A 13,978-nucleotide genomic window follows, 5' to 3' on the forward strand; every position below is an offset into this window, starting at 1 on the left:
CATGCACTTGCAACCGCCCTAGACTGCATTACACACACAATCTTTTGCCAAGCAAACCCTCTTTTGTGAAGCTAAGGGCTCCTTCATTTACATGACAATGGAAACACAGAATTTATAACTTTCTTTTGTAATTTGTGATCAAGCTGGACAAATGAAAGCAGACACGGAGTTTTGTCAGCCTTACAAGTGGCAACCAGGAGAAAAGTCAGATTTCAAGAGCAATTTCTGCCAGAAGCAATAAAATGTTTTAAAATACCATTTTAGTCGACTTTAAAAATACTGTACTATGTTTAAACAGATTGTAATATAGAAAATTGTAATATACTGCAGTGTTATAGTAATAACTACACTTCGTTAATCTATAGGCTAGTATTCTGTAGTATGACCTTAAGTGACCCTTCTTTAAATTAACCATGGTTTAATTACAATAAAAAACACATATAGTTAAACCATTGTTTTGTCAATCGTAATCAATACGTCAAAAAAACATGGTTTATACAAACCATTGTTGATTTTCATTGGAGGAAATGATAAACTGCAATAAATACTGTATGCATTAATATCTACTGGCAAGGATCAAAGGAATTTTACTTCAGTTTACTATAGTAGTCACACATCATACTACATAATTGTCTATGTGGGAGTGAGAGCTGATATAAATTGTCATTTGATCATAAAAATAAAACATTAGATAGATCTGGCACCCTAGGTGGCATATAATAAAGTTGACCAAGCCCTAAATTTACCACTCAACTGCAATGCATGTTTCAATATTACTAACAACATTATAATTACAAGTTATGCATGAGTAAATCTTCATAACCGGAATTTAACAGCAGTAAAGTTGAGTTTGGGCCTGTACAGGGTGTGTCTTAAATCTGACTCACAGTCCAGCACATATTGCACATAGAGTCCCAATCTGTCAATTGCTGCTAGCAAATTTACTCAACTGACGTGTGCCAATGTTCTTACCTACGGACATGCAAAAATTACATCCACAACGCCAATAAAAAAAACTTAGAAGAGTAGGGTGAGACTTCCTACTGTACTATTCAAGCTGTACTTTGGAAAATAAGAAAATATATAGTTGGAGTGAATACATAAAGACATTATCTATAACAGTGCCAGACAATGACTTATCCAGTGGCACAATCTGTCTGCCCTGCCATCCCATTATCAGTGGATGATCTTAAAAACATTTCAAATAGTATAAAGGAAAAGTTCCAGGTAAAAACTCAGTGCCCAATCTTTCCAAAGGTCTGGATGGCCCAAGTTCAGAATGGAAAAGGCAATGACTGGGTATAAATCACAGATCCCCCTGGTAAACACATACCATCCTCCAAACGTAGAGACCAATAAAACATTCCTCATATCCAGGACTGTGTAAGATCACATCCTATGCTATTCATCCCATAGGAAGATCCTTCAAATATGCATTAGACAAAAAAGTGAAGACAAAAAGTAACATCTAATTATAAAACATTTTTATTTTTATGGTGCCGAGCAAGAGTCGCCTCAATATATACATGTTTAAAAAAGACCTATTTGCAGTGCTAAAATGAAATACAGAGGAAATGAATTTCTGTTAAATTGTAAAAAATACTTTCCTTTTATCATGAATATATGAATAACACAATGAACAGACCCCTGATCTGTTAATTCTGTAATAATGTAATGAATACTTCTGTTGTGCATGTGGTTTTCTTTGTGATACGATCTGGTCCAAACCTTCACTAATATGTACAAATAGAAAAACCAACTTTATCAGAGCTACCCAAATTGTATATCGAACAATGAATGAATGCTAAAAGGAAAAAAGAAAGTACTGAAAAGTGATAATAACATTTTTGATGCACAACAACAATGTAGGCTGTGGGATAAACTTACATATGTGGATTCAACTGGAAACATCTAAGCAAGAACAACAAATAACAGATGAATGCATTTGAAATAACTGAGTCGATCGCATGTGTCGGACCGGTTCTGTGCTATAATTATGCTGTCATGACGTAAATCTAAAACAAAAAAGCAGTTCTCATCTCATTTTTTGAAAATGAGATATACGCTATCTATTCCAGTTGCCAGACTTATTAAGTTTACATGTGCCAATCACCATCAAGCAACCTGGCAAGCGGGTGAAAATCCTCGTCTGTTTTCGTCAAGGCCGTACTTATTGCTTAGCTTTCTTAAGGATTGTTCCCACTGCAGAGATGACTGTGGTTTTGGTGCCACTAGCTGTTGTGGTGACCGATACGACTCCAGGAAGGGTGGCGGTGGTGGTAAGGAGGGCAGGTTGTGCCAGGGTCACTGGTACCGCAGAGTCCCACTTGCTCTTCCTCTTCTGGGAATCTGTTGGGTCATCACATAAAAAGTTAATCTTCACTTAAACTAATAATTGCATAGCTAGCACTAGCCTCAACCAGTGGATGCTTAAAGGCTACATGGTGGAATGCAGTGTGTAAGAGAAAGGCTGCATCCTAATGCTGCGTTTACACCAGCCGCGTTACAGGCGTGAAGTGCGAGTGATTTCAATGTTAAGTCAATGTGAAGACGCCTTGACGTGCATAAGTCTCGCGGCACGGATAAGGGGCGTTTGGTGCGGAAGAAGCAATTCTGCCGCGAATGGTGCTTTTTGCATTTGACGCGAATTTGCGGCTGACGCCCGAGTTGAAAAATTTTAACTTTGGCGGAATTTCACACCACGTTAACCAATCAGGAGCCTGCTTGCTGCTGTGACGGCAGCCCCGCCCGGAGTCACTCATTCAGCATGATGGCTTGATATTGTCCGTGAGCAGTCACCCGGAACTATACGACACAAGTTCTTATTTCTATAGAGACTTCCTCGCTTGGAAGTGTGTCAGTGAGGACTTTCGGCAACCTGGTAAGTTGTAAATACACGTTTCACTATTGAGTCACGTGATGTTTATCGACCCGCAGCGTTTATTTTCCCCCTATAGTAAGGTGACTAAATACAAACCGGTAACTCTCTCTATAAATGCACAATCAACATGAGTCATCTTGCAAACAGCCAACTGCATAGCACTTACCCCTCCCACAAGAAGCGGATTTTGACTCTGATGCGCATCAAATGCTTGCTTTTTCTGTGCGTCTTCTTCGCTCTTGACGTGCGAATGCATTTAAACTGTTCAAGTAGCAAACTAGGCGCGGTAGACACGATTTTGATGCCTGAAACGTGGTTGGTGTAAACGCAGCATAAAAGACACTTGATGTGGACTACAACAACTGCTACGTCTACAAGACCACAAGGTGTCCCATTTGTCATTTTAGGTTTCAAAAGGGTGCTCAATGGCACCGCCATTTTTGGTCTATATACTTTTTCAAGCTTCGTAGCAGACTACTTCCCAACAGTCAAAAAGGTCTTACGTCAGGAAAGACTTTTAACACTATGGGGCGGTTTCCCGGACCAGGATTAGCTTAATCCAGGACTAGGCCTTAGTTTAATTAGGAAATATAACTAGTTTTAACAAACATGCCTTACTAAAAACATTATCTGTGTGCATTTTGAGGTAAAACAAAGGGCACTGATGTATTTTAAGATATGTCAGTGCAAGTTGTTTTCAGTTTGGAGAGCTCTTAAAAGTGGTTAAGTCTAGGACTAGTCTAATCCCTGTCCGGGAAACCACCCCTATATCTCTGCATCAGGGACTACAACGGCTGCTACGTCCACAAGACCACAGGGTGTCCCATTTGTCATTTTAGGTTTCAAAAGGGTGCTCAATGGCACCCCCTTTTTGGTCTATATACTTGTTCAAACTTCGTAGCAGACTACTTCCCAACAGTCAAAAAGGTCTTACGTCAGGAAAGACTTTTAACACTATGGGGCGGTTTCCCGGACCAGGATTAGCTTAATCCAGGACTAGGCCTTAGTTTAATTAGGAAATATAACTAGTTTTAACAAACATGCCTTACTAAAAACATTATCTGTGTGCATTTTGAGGTAAAACAAAGGGCACTGATGTATTTTAAGATATGTCAGTGCAAGTTGTTTTCAGTTTGGAGAGCTCTTAAAAGTGGTTAAGTCTAGGACTAGTCTAATCCCTGTCCGGGAAACCACCCCTATATCTCTGCATCAGGGACTACAACGGCTGCTACGTCCACAAGACCACAAGGTGTCCCATTTGTCATTTTAGGTTTCAAAAGGGTGCTCAATGGCACCCCCTTTTTGGTCTATATACTTGTTCAAACTTCGTAGCAGACTACTTCCCAACAGTCAAAAAGGTCTTACGTCAGGAAAGACTTTTAACACTATATCTCTGCATCAGAACATCGTAGAGACACAGGGATTGGACCATTTTACTTGGAGTGTGATCACTAGTGGATGCAGATTTTCTCCCTAGCGACCAAATATACTAGTCAACATTTGAAGTGGATCAAAAAAGTTTATCAAAGTTGTCCTAAGACAAGAATGGGTATTAGGGATTGGTTTTATGTAAACTTTTTTGAATGGTTTTGATCCACTTCGAATGTTGACTAGTGTACTTTAATTTTTAAGCATTAATGAATGCATATGCATTTGTTATCTTGCTTGTAATGAAAATAACAAAGCAAAACCTACAGCATTTAATATGTGTTCCTATAGCTCAACTGGTAGAGCACTGCGGTAGCAGTGCAACCGGTCATGGGTTCGATCCCAGAAAACAAACATACTAATTTAAATGTATGGCTTCCCCTGTAATGCATTGCAAGTTGCTTTACGTAAAAGCGTCTGCCAAATGCAGTAATGTATATGTAAACATGGCAATGTACCTGTGGATGAGGTGGTTGCTGTATTCGTGGTCAAGGCCGCTGCGTTAGTAGTGTTGCCTTTTTTGGTGATGGTCACAAACTCAATCTTAAAACAAACAGGTGAACAAACAAACACAGTAACTCAGTAACTATCAGTGAAGTTGTTGATCATACACACAAACTAAAACCATGTCATGTAATGTTATCAGGGTTCCCACATTAAGCCAAATGTCAAATTCCCTGAATTTCACGTGAATAAAAAGCAGAATTTTCATGACCTTTTTCTGATATGTCGTGAGCATAATAACGTTGTGTACACAGTTCGTTTATAAAAAAAATAGCTTAAATGCAGAAACGGCTGTTTAGATTGTAGTCTTACTTGAAATCAGGCTTGGGTCTGGAAAAAGCATTTCTTATGTCACAACTTAACATTTCAATAAATGCAAACTAAAATTTAAAGCGACAAACAAAATTCCTGATATTCCATGACTTGGACAAAAATATATAAAATTCCCTGCATTTCAACGTCTGAAATAGACCTTTTGAAATTCCATGATATTCCAGAAATACCATGACCTGTGGGAACCCTATGTTATGTTTTCAGAGCTCAAACCTTGGTTCGCTCCTTTTTGGCCTTTTCCAGCTTGTCCATCTCAACTTTTTGAGCTTTGGCTGTGGAAAAGGAAGTACACAGATGATTAATAATTCAGTCCATAGCAGAAATTCAAACTTGATAAAACATGATATACCTAGTGACTCATAGTAGGAATCCTCTGACCAGCCATGGGGGTCAAACATGTCCTGTGGAGGAGTAAATGCAACATGTTACCACTTCGGCATTTTTTGCTATAAAAGTAATGTGTTTACCTTCCTAATAAAAGATAAGTTAACAAGGTGTGAATAGATAATCATTACACTTACTTTTGGATAATTGGTTCCAAGTTCATCAATGCTACAGAACTGGATAAGCTTCTCATAAATGCTACAAAACATAACCACATGGTTAAGTTGCAAATACATTTAACTACATAAAATGTATTCTGTATTGTGTCACTTCATCTTCAGACCTTGGGTTGCGAAATTCTTTCTTCTTTTGAATATGGCTGTTTGTATCAAAGTCTCCGTGAAGCCTCCGCTCGTAAAGTTTTTGAATCTTTTCCTACAAACAGAAGATAAATAAAATACGTCAATTATTTCTATTCAAGATTCATATTCATTCGAGATGATTCATTCTGTAAATGCTAAATGATTAAATGGAAACGTTAATATAAACTGGCATTCTTCTTAAATGCTTGTCAATCTAATATGTGAACAAGAAGTCAATGGACAAAACAAATGACTTTCTGCTCCAAATGAGACATTTAGTATGAATAAAGTCTTTGTGCAAGTGTTCGCTTTTAGAACCAGAGGGTGATTTTTGACAACCAGACTACAAGAAGCACTTGGAGATGTGCCACCATTTGTAGCTCCTCTATCCGTTCGCTCTCACATTCCAAGAATAAGAAGCCCTTTGCTTTCCACTAAATTTTAAAAAGTCCTTTATGGACGCTGTTCTTAGTTCATGCGTACAAAATGTACTCCACATAGCACAGCAAAAAAACCAAATCGGCATGAAGATATGTCTGAGCAGTGATAAAGTCATAGCTGCAGGGCAAGAATATTCATCATGACACGGAAAAAGCACAACCCATCTATCAGTGCAAGGCAGTAATGTGCTGTAGTGTAAAAAAAAACACACCTGTATACACCTGTCCCAACAGCTTGCGAGACAGAGGTAACGTCAGGAAATATGACTGTTAAAGGGATAGTTCACCCAACAATGTTTTACTCATGCTGTCTCAACCTCGAATGAACACATTTCGTGGAACACAAAGGAGATTTGTTTTTAAAGAAAAACTGGCCCGGAAATGTGATGAAACTACAAAAAACTAAGTAAAAGTGAATGTATAATTTATGATTTAAACATGCTAGTCTTCTTATGAACACACCAAAGAGAATACAACGCCAGTGCATGGGGGTCCAGGACCTTTGGGGGTCTGTGGTGGTATTACCGGTGGCCCTCCAAATTGTTTTAATTAAAAAAAATTTTTTTTTAAATGAGATTAGGCATCAAACAAAAATGCATGAATAGGCTAAAATAAAAATAAAAACTTGATTAAAATAAAGAGCAAAAGATTTACTCATCCCCAAGCAATCCGAGATATCGCTTTAAGGCAGTGGTTCTCAAACTTTTTGCCGTGCACCACCCTTGTGTAGGGTGCACCCCATCACGCCCCCTCAAAGAAAATTCATGAAATAAAAAAGTTTTGAGTTAAACGAAACATGTTTAATGATACAACGATAAAATTTTTCTGAGGTTTAATTACAAATAATTTATAATAAATGAATGTATGTTATAAAATTTCATAAAAACTGGGGCTCCCCACCACCATCTTGCACTTCCCAAGGAAGGCCCGCCCCCCAGTTTGAACAACTGCATTAAGGGTTTTTTGGCCTGAAAAAGGTTTAAGACTTTTACGATATTTGCTTTCAATGCCTCTCAGATTAGATTAAACCAAAATATGAGGTGTATGGTACAAAACGGATAAAACACTAAACTTTTAAAGTTTTCAAACCACGGCACATTAGAGAATCTGGATATAGCCAAAACAAAAAGCTCACAGATACTGAAGCATACACTGAATACAATTGAATCTGTTATTAATGTTTGTTGTTCAAGTTTTGAGGTAAAATTTTATAGTCGTTATCCTGTGCTGTCTTTATGAATTATGTATACGAGTTGCGTATAATGTTTTGCCAAGCCTCCCTAAATTCTTTACAAAGCTGAGTTTAAGTTTACAATCCGCGAAACGGTAGAATCACGCACATCCAAATTAAATACGGGTGCAGGATCAAATAAATATATAAGTAACAAAAGAAAGATGCGCACACCAAGAAGCTCCCTTTCACATCATTTATTAGAGTGACGTTTCGGGTCTCTACGACCCTTCCTCAGACTGAAAAGCATTTAAAGAAAGAGCGAAGATGTCTAATGTAGATGTCTAGTTTAAAGTTGGACATCACATATGGCCACTACAGAATACTTTAAGCAAATAACTTAATTTGGGGCTGATTTTGTATTCCCCTAAAATATAGCAAAGTAGTCATTTAAATCTTGAGGGCCCTAGTCCCCAATCACTTTCATTATATAGAAATTAATGCCCAGGATAATATTTACAGCTACTCAAAAAACAATCGTCGTTTGGGTTTAAAAAGACGTTTGGGTTTAAAAAGACATGAGGGTGAAAAAAGTATTAGTTTCTGGATGAACAACTCCATAAAAAGGGACATTTCACAAGACTTTAAGATGTCAAATAAATCTTTGGTGTCCCCAGACTGCGTATGTGAAGTTTTAGCTCAAAATACCATATAGATAATTTATTATAACATGTTAAAATTACCACTTTGTAGGTGTGAGCAAAAATGTGCCATTTTGGGTGCATCCTTTAAAATGCAAATGAGCTGGTCTCTGCACTAAGTGGCAATGCAGTGGTTGGATAGTGCAGATTAAGTATTATCCCCTTCTGACATCACAAGGGGAGCCAAATTTCAATTACCTATTTTTTCACATGGTTTACCAAAACTAAGTTACTAGGTTGATCTTTTTCACATTGTCTAGGATGATAAAAGCCCTGTGGACCCAGTTATAGCACTTAAACATGGAAAAAGTCAGATTTTTGTGATACGTCCCCTTTAAGATTCTGAAAATCTATATGAATAAATATAAAAAAATACAGTCAACCACATAATATTACAGACAGTGTGAAATAACAGAAGTGACCCGACTTACATAAGAGTCATACTGGCATCGACATCCAGTTTGCAGTCCTGGGCATGTACTAACAGCATATAACACTTCATGGTTAACGGCCAAGTGCTAGTCCCTACCCCCAGGTGCGGCAACACACCTGAAAGCCTGTGTTTCCAACACCCCCGAAAGCCCCCAGAGACACACCCTCACATATAACACGCCAGCCAACATCTGAACATGTGGTCGAAAGATGCTGCCAAGAACTGAAACAATGAACCCATATAATCTCTACTTTATGACAGTCAAAGGAGGGGGAGTCGAACAAAAACAGAGCTGTTATGAGAATGTGTTTCTGCTGGTACACTGCAAAAAAAGAAACATCCATATCGGAAGCTGATAGTGTTTGTAAGGATATGTTTTTAATGTTCCTTTTTTGACAGAATTTTAGCATGGACACACAAAATTTAGCACTGAAAGAATGAAAACTATCCCTTAGGAATTTACAGGATGTTCAGGATTTTCAAAAAATATTGTCAATGTCAACAAATAGTCTAAGTTTGTCAAACCTCACCCAGTTATACTAATAACCGATTATTCAGACTGATATCTGGTGATACAGATGCCAATACCAATAGTTTGTTGGTTATATTAACTAGCATTACCTAAATTCTGTAGATTATTTTTTCTAAATATTATTCATTTATATAATGAATAATATTATTAATGTTCATTGCAATTTCCAATTCTCTTTTGATTCACAAGATATATGAGCCATGACTTTCTGCATCTCTAATCATTATATATCCATCAATTAAATATATAAATATTAATCAAACAATTAATGGCAACACTTTACCATAAGGTTGTATGTTTAAACATTAGTTAAAGGCGGGGTGCATGATCTCTAAAAAGCCAATGTTGACATGTATATAAAACACCTAAACAAACACACCCCTACCCAATAAAACGGGGACCTTCTTTTGATAGACCCATCCCACACATATGCAACCCAGGCAATGATGTTGGTTAGTAGACACGCTCTTTAGTGCTGATTGGCTACAAGTGTGTTTTGGTACTCGGCCAGAGTGCCTTTTCCAAAGTGTTTTTCAGAAATCATGCAGCCCCCTTTAATGCTAACATGAACTATCAATGAACAATACTTCGATAGCATTTATTAATCTTAATTCACGTTGATTTTTAAAGTCTATTAGTGCATGTTAAAATTAAACGTTGTAACTGTTAACATTAGTTAATGTATGATGAACTAACATGAATAACTGCACTGGCATTAACTAACATTACCAAATGCTGAAAACCTATATCGCTCAGTGTTCTTATTTTCATGTTAGCTAATGCATTTACTAATGTTAACAAATACAAGTGTTACCCATTTAATACACCTGACCAAACCTCTAAAACTTAATGTACTTCCTTGAAACTGTTACTTGGTTACACATGAACTTTCAAAAATGTGACACTTAAGAGGTTGCCAGCAGCCAGCCAATCAGATCATTCAGAACTTATATTAACCATTTCTTGTTTGAAAGAATACATGAAACAGTATGCGAATGCTCGGTGGGCATTACACTTGATGCTAAACCAACCAACCAATCAGACAACAGAAAGTAGGAACACTTGCCAAGCACAGTCATTTTTTTTCTTATTTGACACAATGGCAACAGGTCAAGAACATCTGATCTCACCTGCAGTTGACTGGAGCAGCGCCCGGGTGGTTCGGGAGGAATTCTGATCTCATCTGGAGACATGTTTCGAACCTTTTCTGAAAACTGTGCTGTAAAGGAGAAAAATACAGATTGAACATCACCAAACACATGTATTGGATTTTACACTATAATTTGCCAATGTGTAACTGTTTTACAGGTATACAGTAGCTAAATATATTGGAAAATAGTATGATATTAATCAGTAACTTGAATCACATTTGATATAGGTCAACACATGGGGTTACACAACACTGTTTAATAATTTGTTCAGAACTCTAACCCGAAGCAAAAGTGTAGCAAGCATGTATCTTGCATTGCTGATCAGGCAAGCATTGCTGATTATCTGCTGAAGCATTGCGTTAACTGTGCAAAGGTTGTGGGTTCGATTCCCAGGGAATACACACATACTGATCAAATGTATCAAATAAAATCATGAATGCACTGTACGTAGGCTTGGATAAAAGCTTCAGCCAAATGCATATTGCAATGGTATATGTCAGTTGTTCCCAAACTGGTGAGGTGTCAAGAAATGGTGTCATTTTTTGAAAATACATCAATTCATCATATGTGTTGTAAACCTTAAAGGGCTCGTTATAGTCGTGCGTAGGTCCTACAGCGTAGCAGCGACGGCGTAGGTTCCGCGTCGGTTTTCATTTATACTTTTGCGTCGCCGTCCCCATCGGCGTGCAAACAAACCGGGCAAGTTAACCCACAAACGAAGAAGAAACAGCAACTTGTTGTGTATAATTTGAGAAGACCAGCAATGACGGAAGTAAATAAACAGCGACTTTTGTTGCAGTTTGAGTTAAATCACTCCTCAATTTGGCTTATCTTTGTTTTCACCGTCACAAACGGAAATACCTATAACGCAGTTTTTTTTACCTGACGGGAGGGGTTCTGGTGGACCAATCACAACGCTTGCGGTCCGCGTAGAACTGACGCGCTGTTAAAAATTTTGCGAGGTGCGCGTCAGGCTACGCAGAGCTACGCACAGGCTACGGATAGCCTACGCCGTAGCTACGGCATAGAACCTACGCACGACTATAAATCGCCCTTAAGGCTACTAAACAACAGCACTGCACTGTATAATTTAATATTTTTTGCTTATTTCAAATTTTTAGTTTGAGATTGTTTTATAGACGGTTTCATCGGACGCACGTGCAGTGATGCGATTACGCATCTGGTGCAAACTTTACTTTCGGTTCGTTTTTTTAATGGTCTGACTAGTTCAGCTAAACTGAACTCTTTCACAACTACCTCGTCGAAAATAAAAAATGTTTTGGTTTTTCTAGGTAATCTGGGTGTTTCTTTTGCTTGTTATATAAATTAACTACTTTAAAAGGACTGTGTTGTTATTTATTCTTAGCAGAGTTTACCGGAAGTTACACATTTTCCACAAACGCCGCTTGTTTATGTTGTTACTGCTAAAACCATCTATATCATGAATTTTCTTTGGGTGGTGCAAAAGGGTGCCCCCTACACAAAGGCTGGCCTTGCTAAATATAAATATTAAAATTAATATCTAATAATATTATTTAAAATATTTACAATGTTAATAATAAATATAGCTGCAAGCAGCGATACCGGGGTCAAGCCAAACATGGCCAAAATCGATTCATACGTGATGACTGTCATGATTTAAGATCTAAGTTTGCATTAGTTTTATGAAAAAATAGCAATTTTTGTATCTTGAGACCACTAGGTGGCGCTTTGCCGAAACAATAGATGGTGCCTCAGGTCATGACTGTGATGACACATACCAAATTTAGTGTAAATACAATAAAGCGATACGGAGATATAGCCTTAAATGACTTGACCACTAGGGGGCACTGACCAAACAATAAATTGTGACTCGGGTCTTGATTGTGATGACACCCACCAAATATGGTGTAAATACAATAAAGCGATACGGAGATATAGCCTTAAATGACTTGACCACTAGGGGGCACTGACCAAATAATAAATTGTGACTCAGGTCTTGATTGTGATGACACCCACCAAATTTGGTGTAAATACAATAAAGAGATGCAGAGATATAGCCTTAAATGACTTGACCACTAGGGGGCACTGACCAAAAAATAAATTGTGACTCAGGTCTTGATTGTGATGACACCCACCAAATTTGGTGTAAATACAATAAAGAGATGCAGAGATATAGCCTTAAATAACTTGACCACTAGGGGGCACTGACCAAAAAATAAATTGTGACTCAGGTCTTGATTGTGATGACACCCACCAAATTTGGTGTAAATACGATAAAGAGATGCAGAGATATAGCTTCAAATCTCTTGACCACTAGGGGGCACCGGAAAGTTTACAAGTCCTCCCAGAACATGTTGCTGATGAACCATACCAAGTTTCATAACAATACGTAATTGTGTTTCTGAAATACTTGAACTTAAAGAAAAATTCAAAATGGCCGACACACAAAATGGCCGACCAAAAACCATTTGGTATCGTTTGACTCGGCATGCCTCACGAAATCTAACAAGACCACTATCATAATTTTACATTCAAGTTTGCAGTAGTTATAAGCAAAAATAGACATTTTTTATATCTCGTGACCAGTAGGGGGCAGTGTGACGAAATGGTGCATGCACCCTCAGGTCATCACTGTTATGACATATACCAAGTCTCATATTAATACACAAAAGTTTTGCGAAGATACAGGCTCAAACACATTTTGGCGTGCTCGCCCTCGCATTCTTTGATGCGTTATAAGACAACAAATAGGTCTACCGAAAAGCTTTTGATAACTTTTTGTCTAGAGTGTCTCTAGATGATGCATACCAAAAATCTAGCCAATCACACGAGCGCTCTAGGAGGAGTTCGAAAAAGTAGGTGTTCAATATAATTCAAAATGGCCGACAGGAAGTAGGTTTGACTCAGACATATTTGGTACAGTCGGACTCAGCATGAGCCAAGGAATCAATAGAGTGAAGTCTTATGTCATAGTGGCAATTTAATCAAATGATACAAAGATTTTAAACAATTTATTTACATATCCTGACCACTAGGTGGCGCCGTCCTAAAGATTTATAGGTGCGCTCAGAACATGTCACTGATGAACCATGCCAAATTTCGTAGCGATACGCCATTCTGTTTGTGAAATACTGAACTTAATGAGAAAATTCAAAATGGCCGACACCCAAAATGGCCGACCGAAAACCGTTTGGTATCGTTTGACTCGGCATGCCTCAAGGAATCTAACAAGACCAACTTCATGATTTTAGACTCAACTTTGAAGTAGTTATAGGCGAAAATTGGCATTTTTCGAATCTCGTGACCACTAGGTGGCACTGTGACGAAACGTTGCAGGCACCCTCAGGTCATGACTGTTATGACATATACCAAGTTTCGTGTCGATACAGTAAAGTTTTGCGAAGAAAAGGCCTCACGTCCGTTTTGGCGTGCTCGCCGCCATATATGTTGTCAATTTATACGAGAACGCATTGGTCTATCAAAAAGCTTTTGATAACTTTTTGTCTGGGGTGTCTCTAGATGCTACATACCAAAGGACATGCAAATCGGACAAACGCTCTAGGAGGAGTTCGAAAAAGTAGGTTTTACGAAAATTTCAAAATGGCGGAAAGATGTGAATGACACAAATGACATTAATGTGTGCATTTGAATCATCATGAGCCAATGATTCAGAGGAAACAAGAATTTAGTTTCTAGGACTCACGGGTCAGAAGTTATGAGCATGAACATAAGTGGA

At 38.0% G+C, this 13,978-nt stretch overlaps 1 protein-coding gene across 1 annotated transcript in view; it reads right to left on the minus strand.

Moving 5' to 3' along the window:
* Nucleotides 1-1,469: 1,469 nt before the first annotated feature.
* sap30bp (SAP30 binding protein) overlaps nt 1,470-13,978 on the minus strand; it is a 46,906-nt gene continuing 34,397 nt past the window's right edge. Inside the window, exons 5-11 of the mRNA XM_055167611.2 lie at nt 10,240-10,328; nt 5,814-5,905; nt 5,668-5,728; nt 5,496-5,547; nt 5,360-5,418; nt 4,768-4,852; nt 1,470-2,349 (exon numbers count right to left, since the gene is read on the minus strand). Coding sequence (XP_055023586.2) covers nt 2,171-2,349; nt 4,768-4,852; nt 5,360-5,418; nt 5,496-5,547; nt 5,668-5,728; nt 5,814-5,905; nt 10,240-10,328 — 617 coding nt within the window. The 3' untranslated portion in view covers nt 1,470-2,170. The remainder of the gene's footprint in view (nt 2,350-4,767; nt 4,853-5,359; nt 5,419-5,495; nt 5,548-5,667; nt 5,729-5,813; nt 5,906-10,239; nt 10,329-13,978) is intronic.

Source organism: Misgurnus anguillicaudatus, chromosome 5 (assembly GCF_027580225.2).
Source record: "Misgurnus anguillicaudatus chromosome 5, ASM2758022v2, whole genome shotgun sequence".
NCBI lineage: Eukaryota > Metazoa > Chordata > Actinopteri > Cypriniformes > Cobitidae > Misgurnus > Misgurnus anguillicaudatus.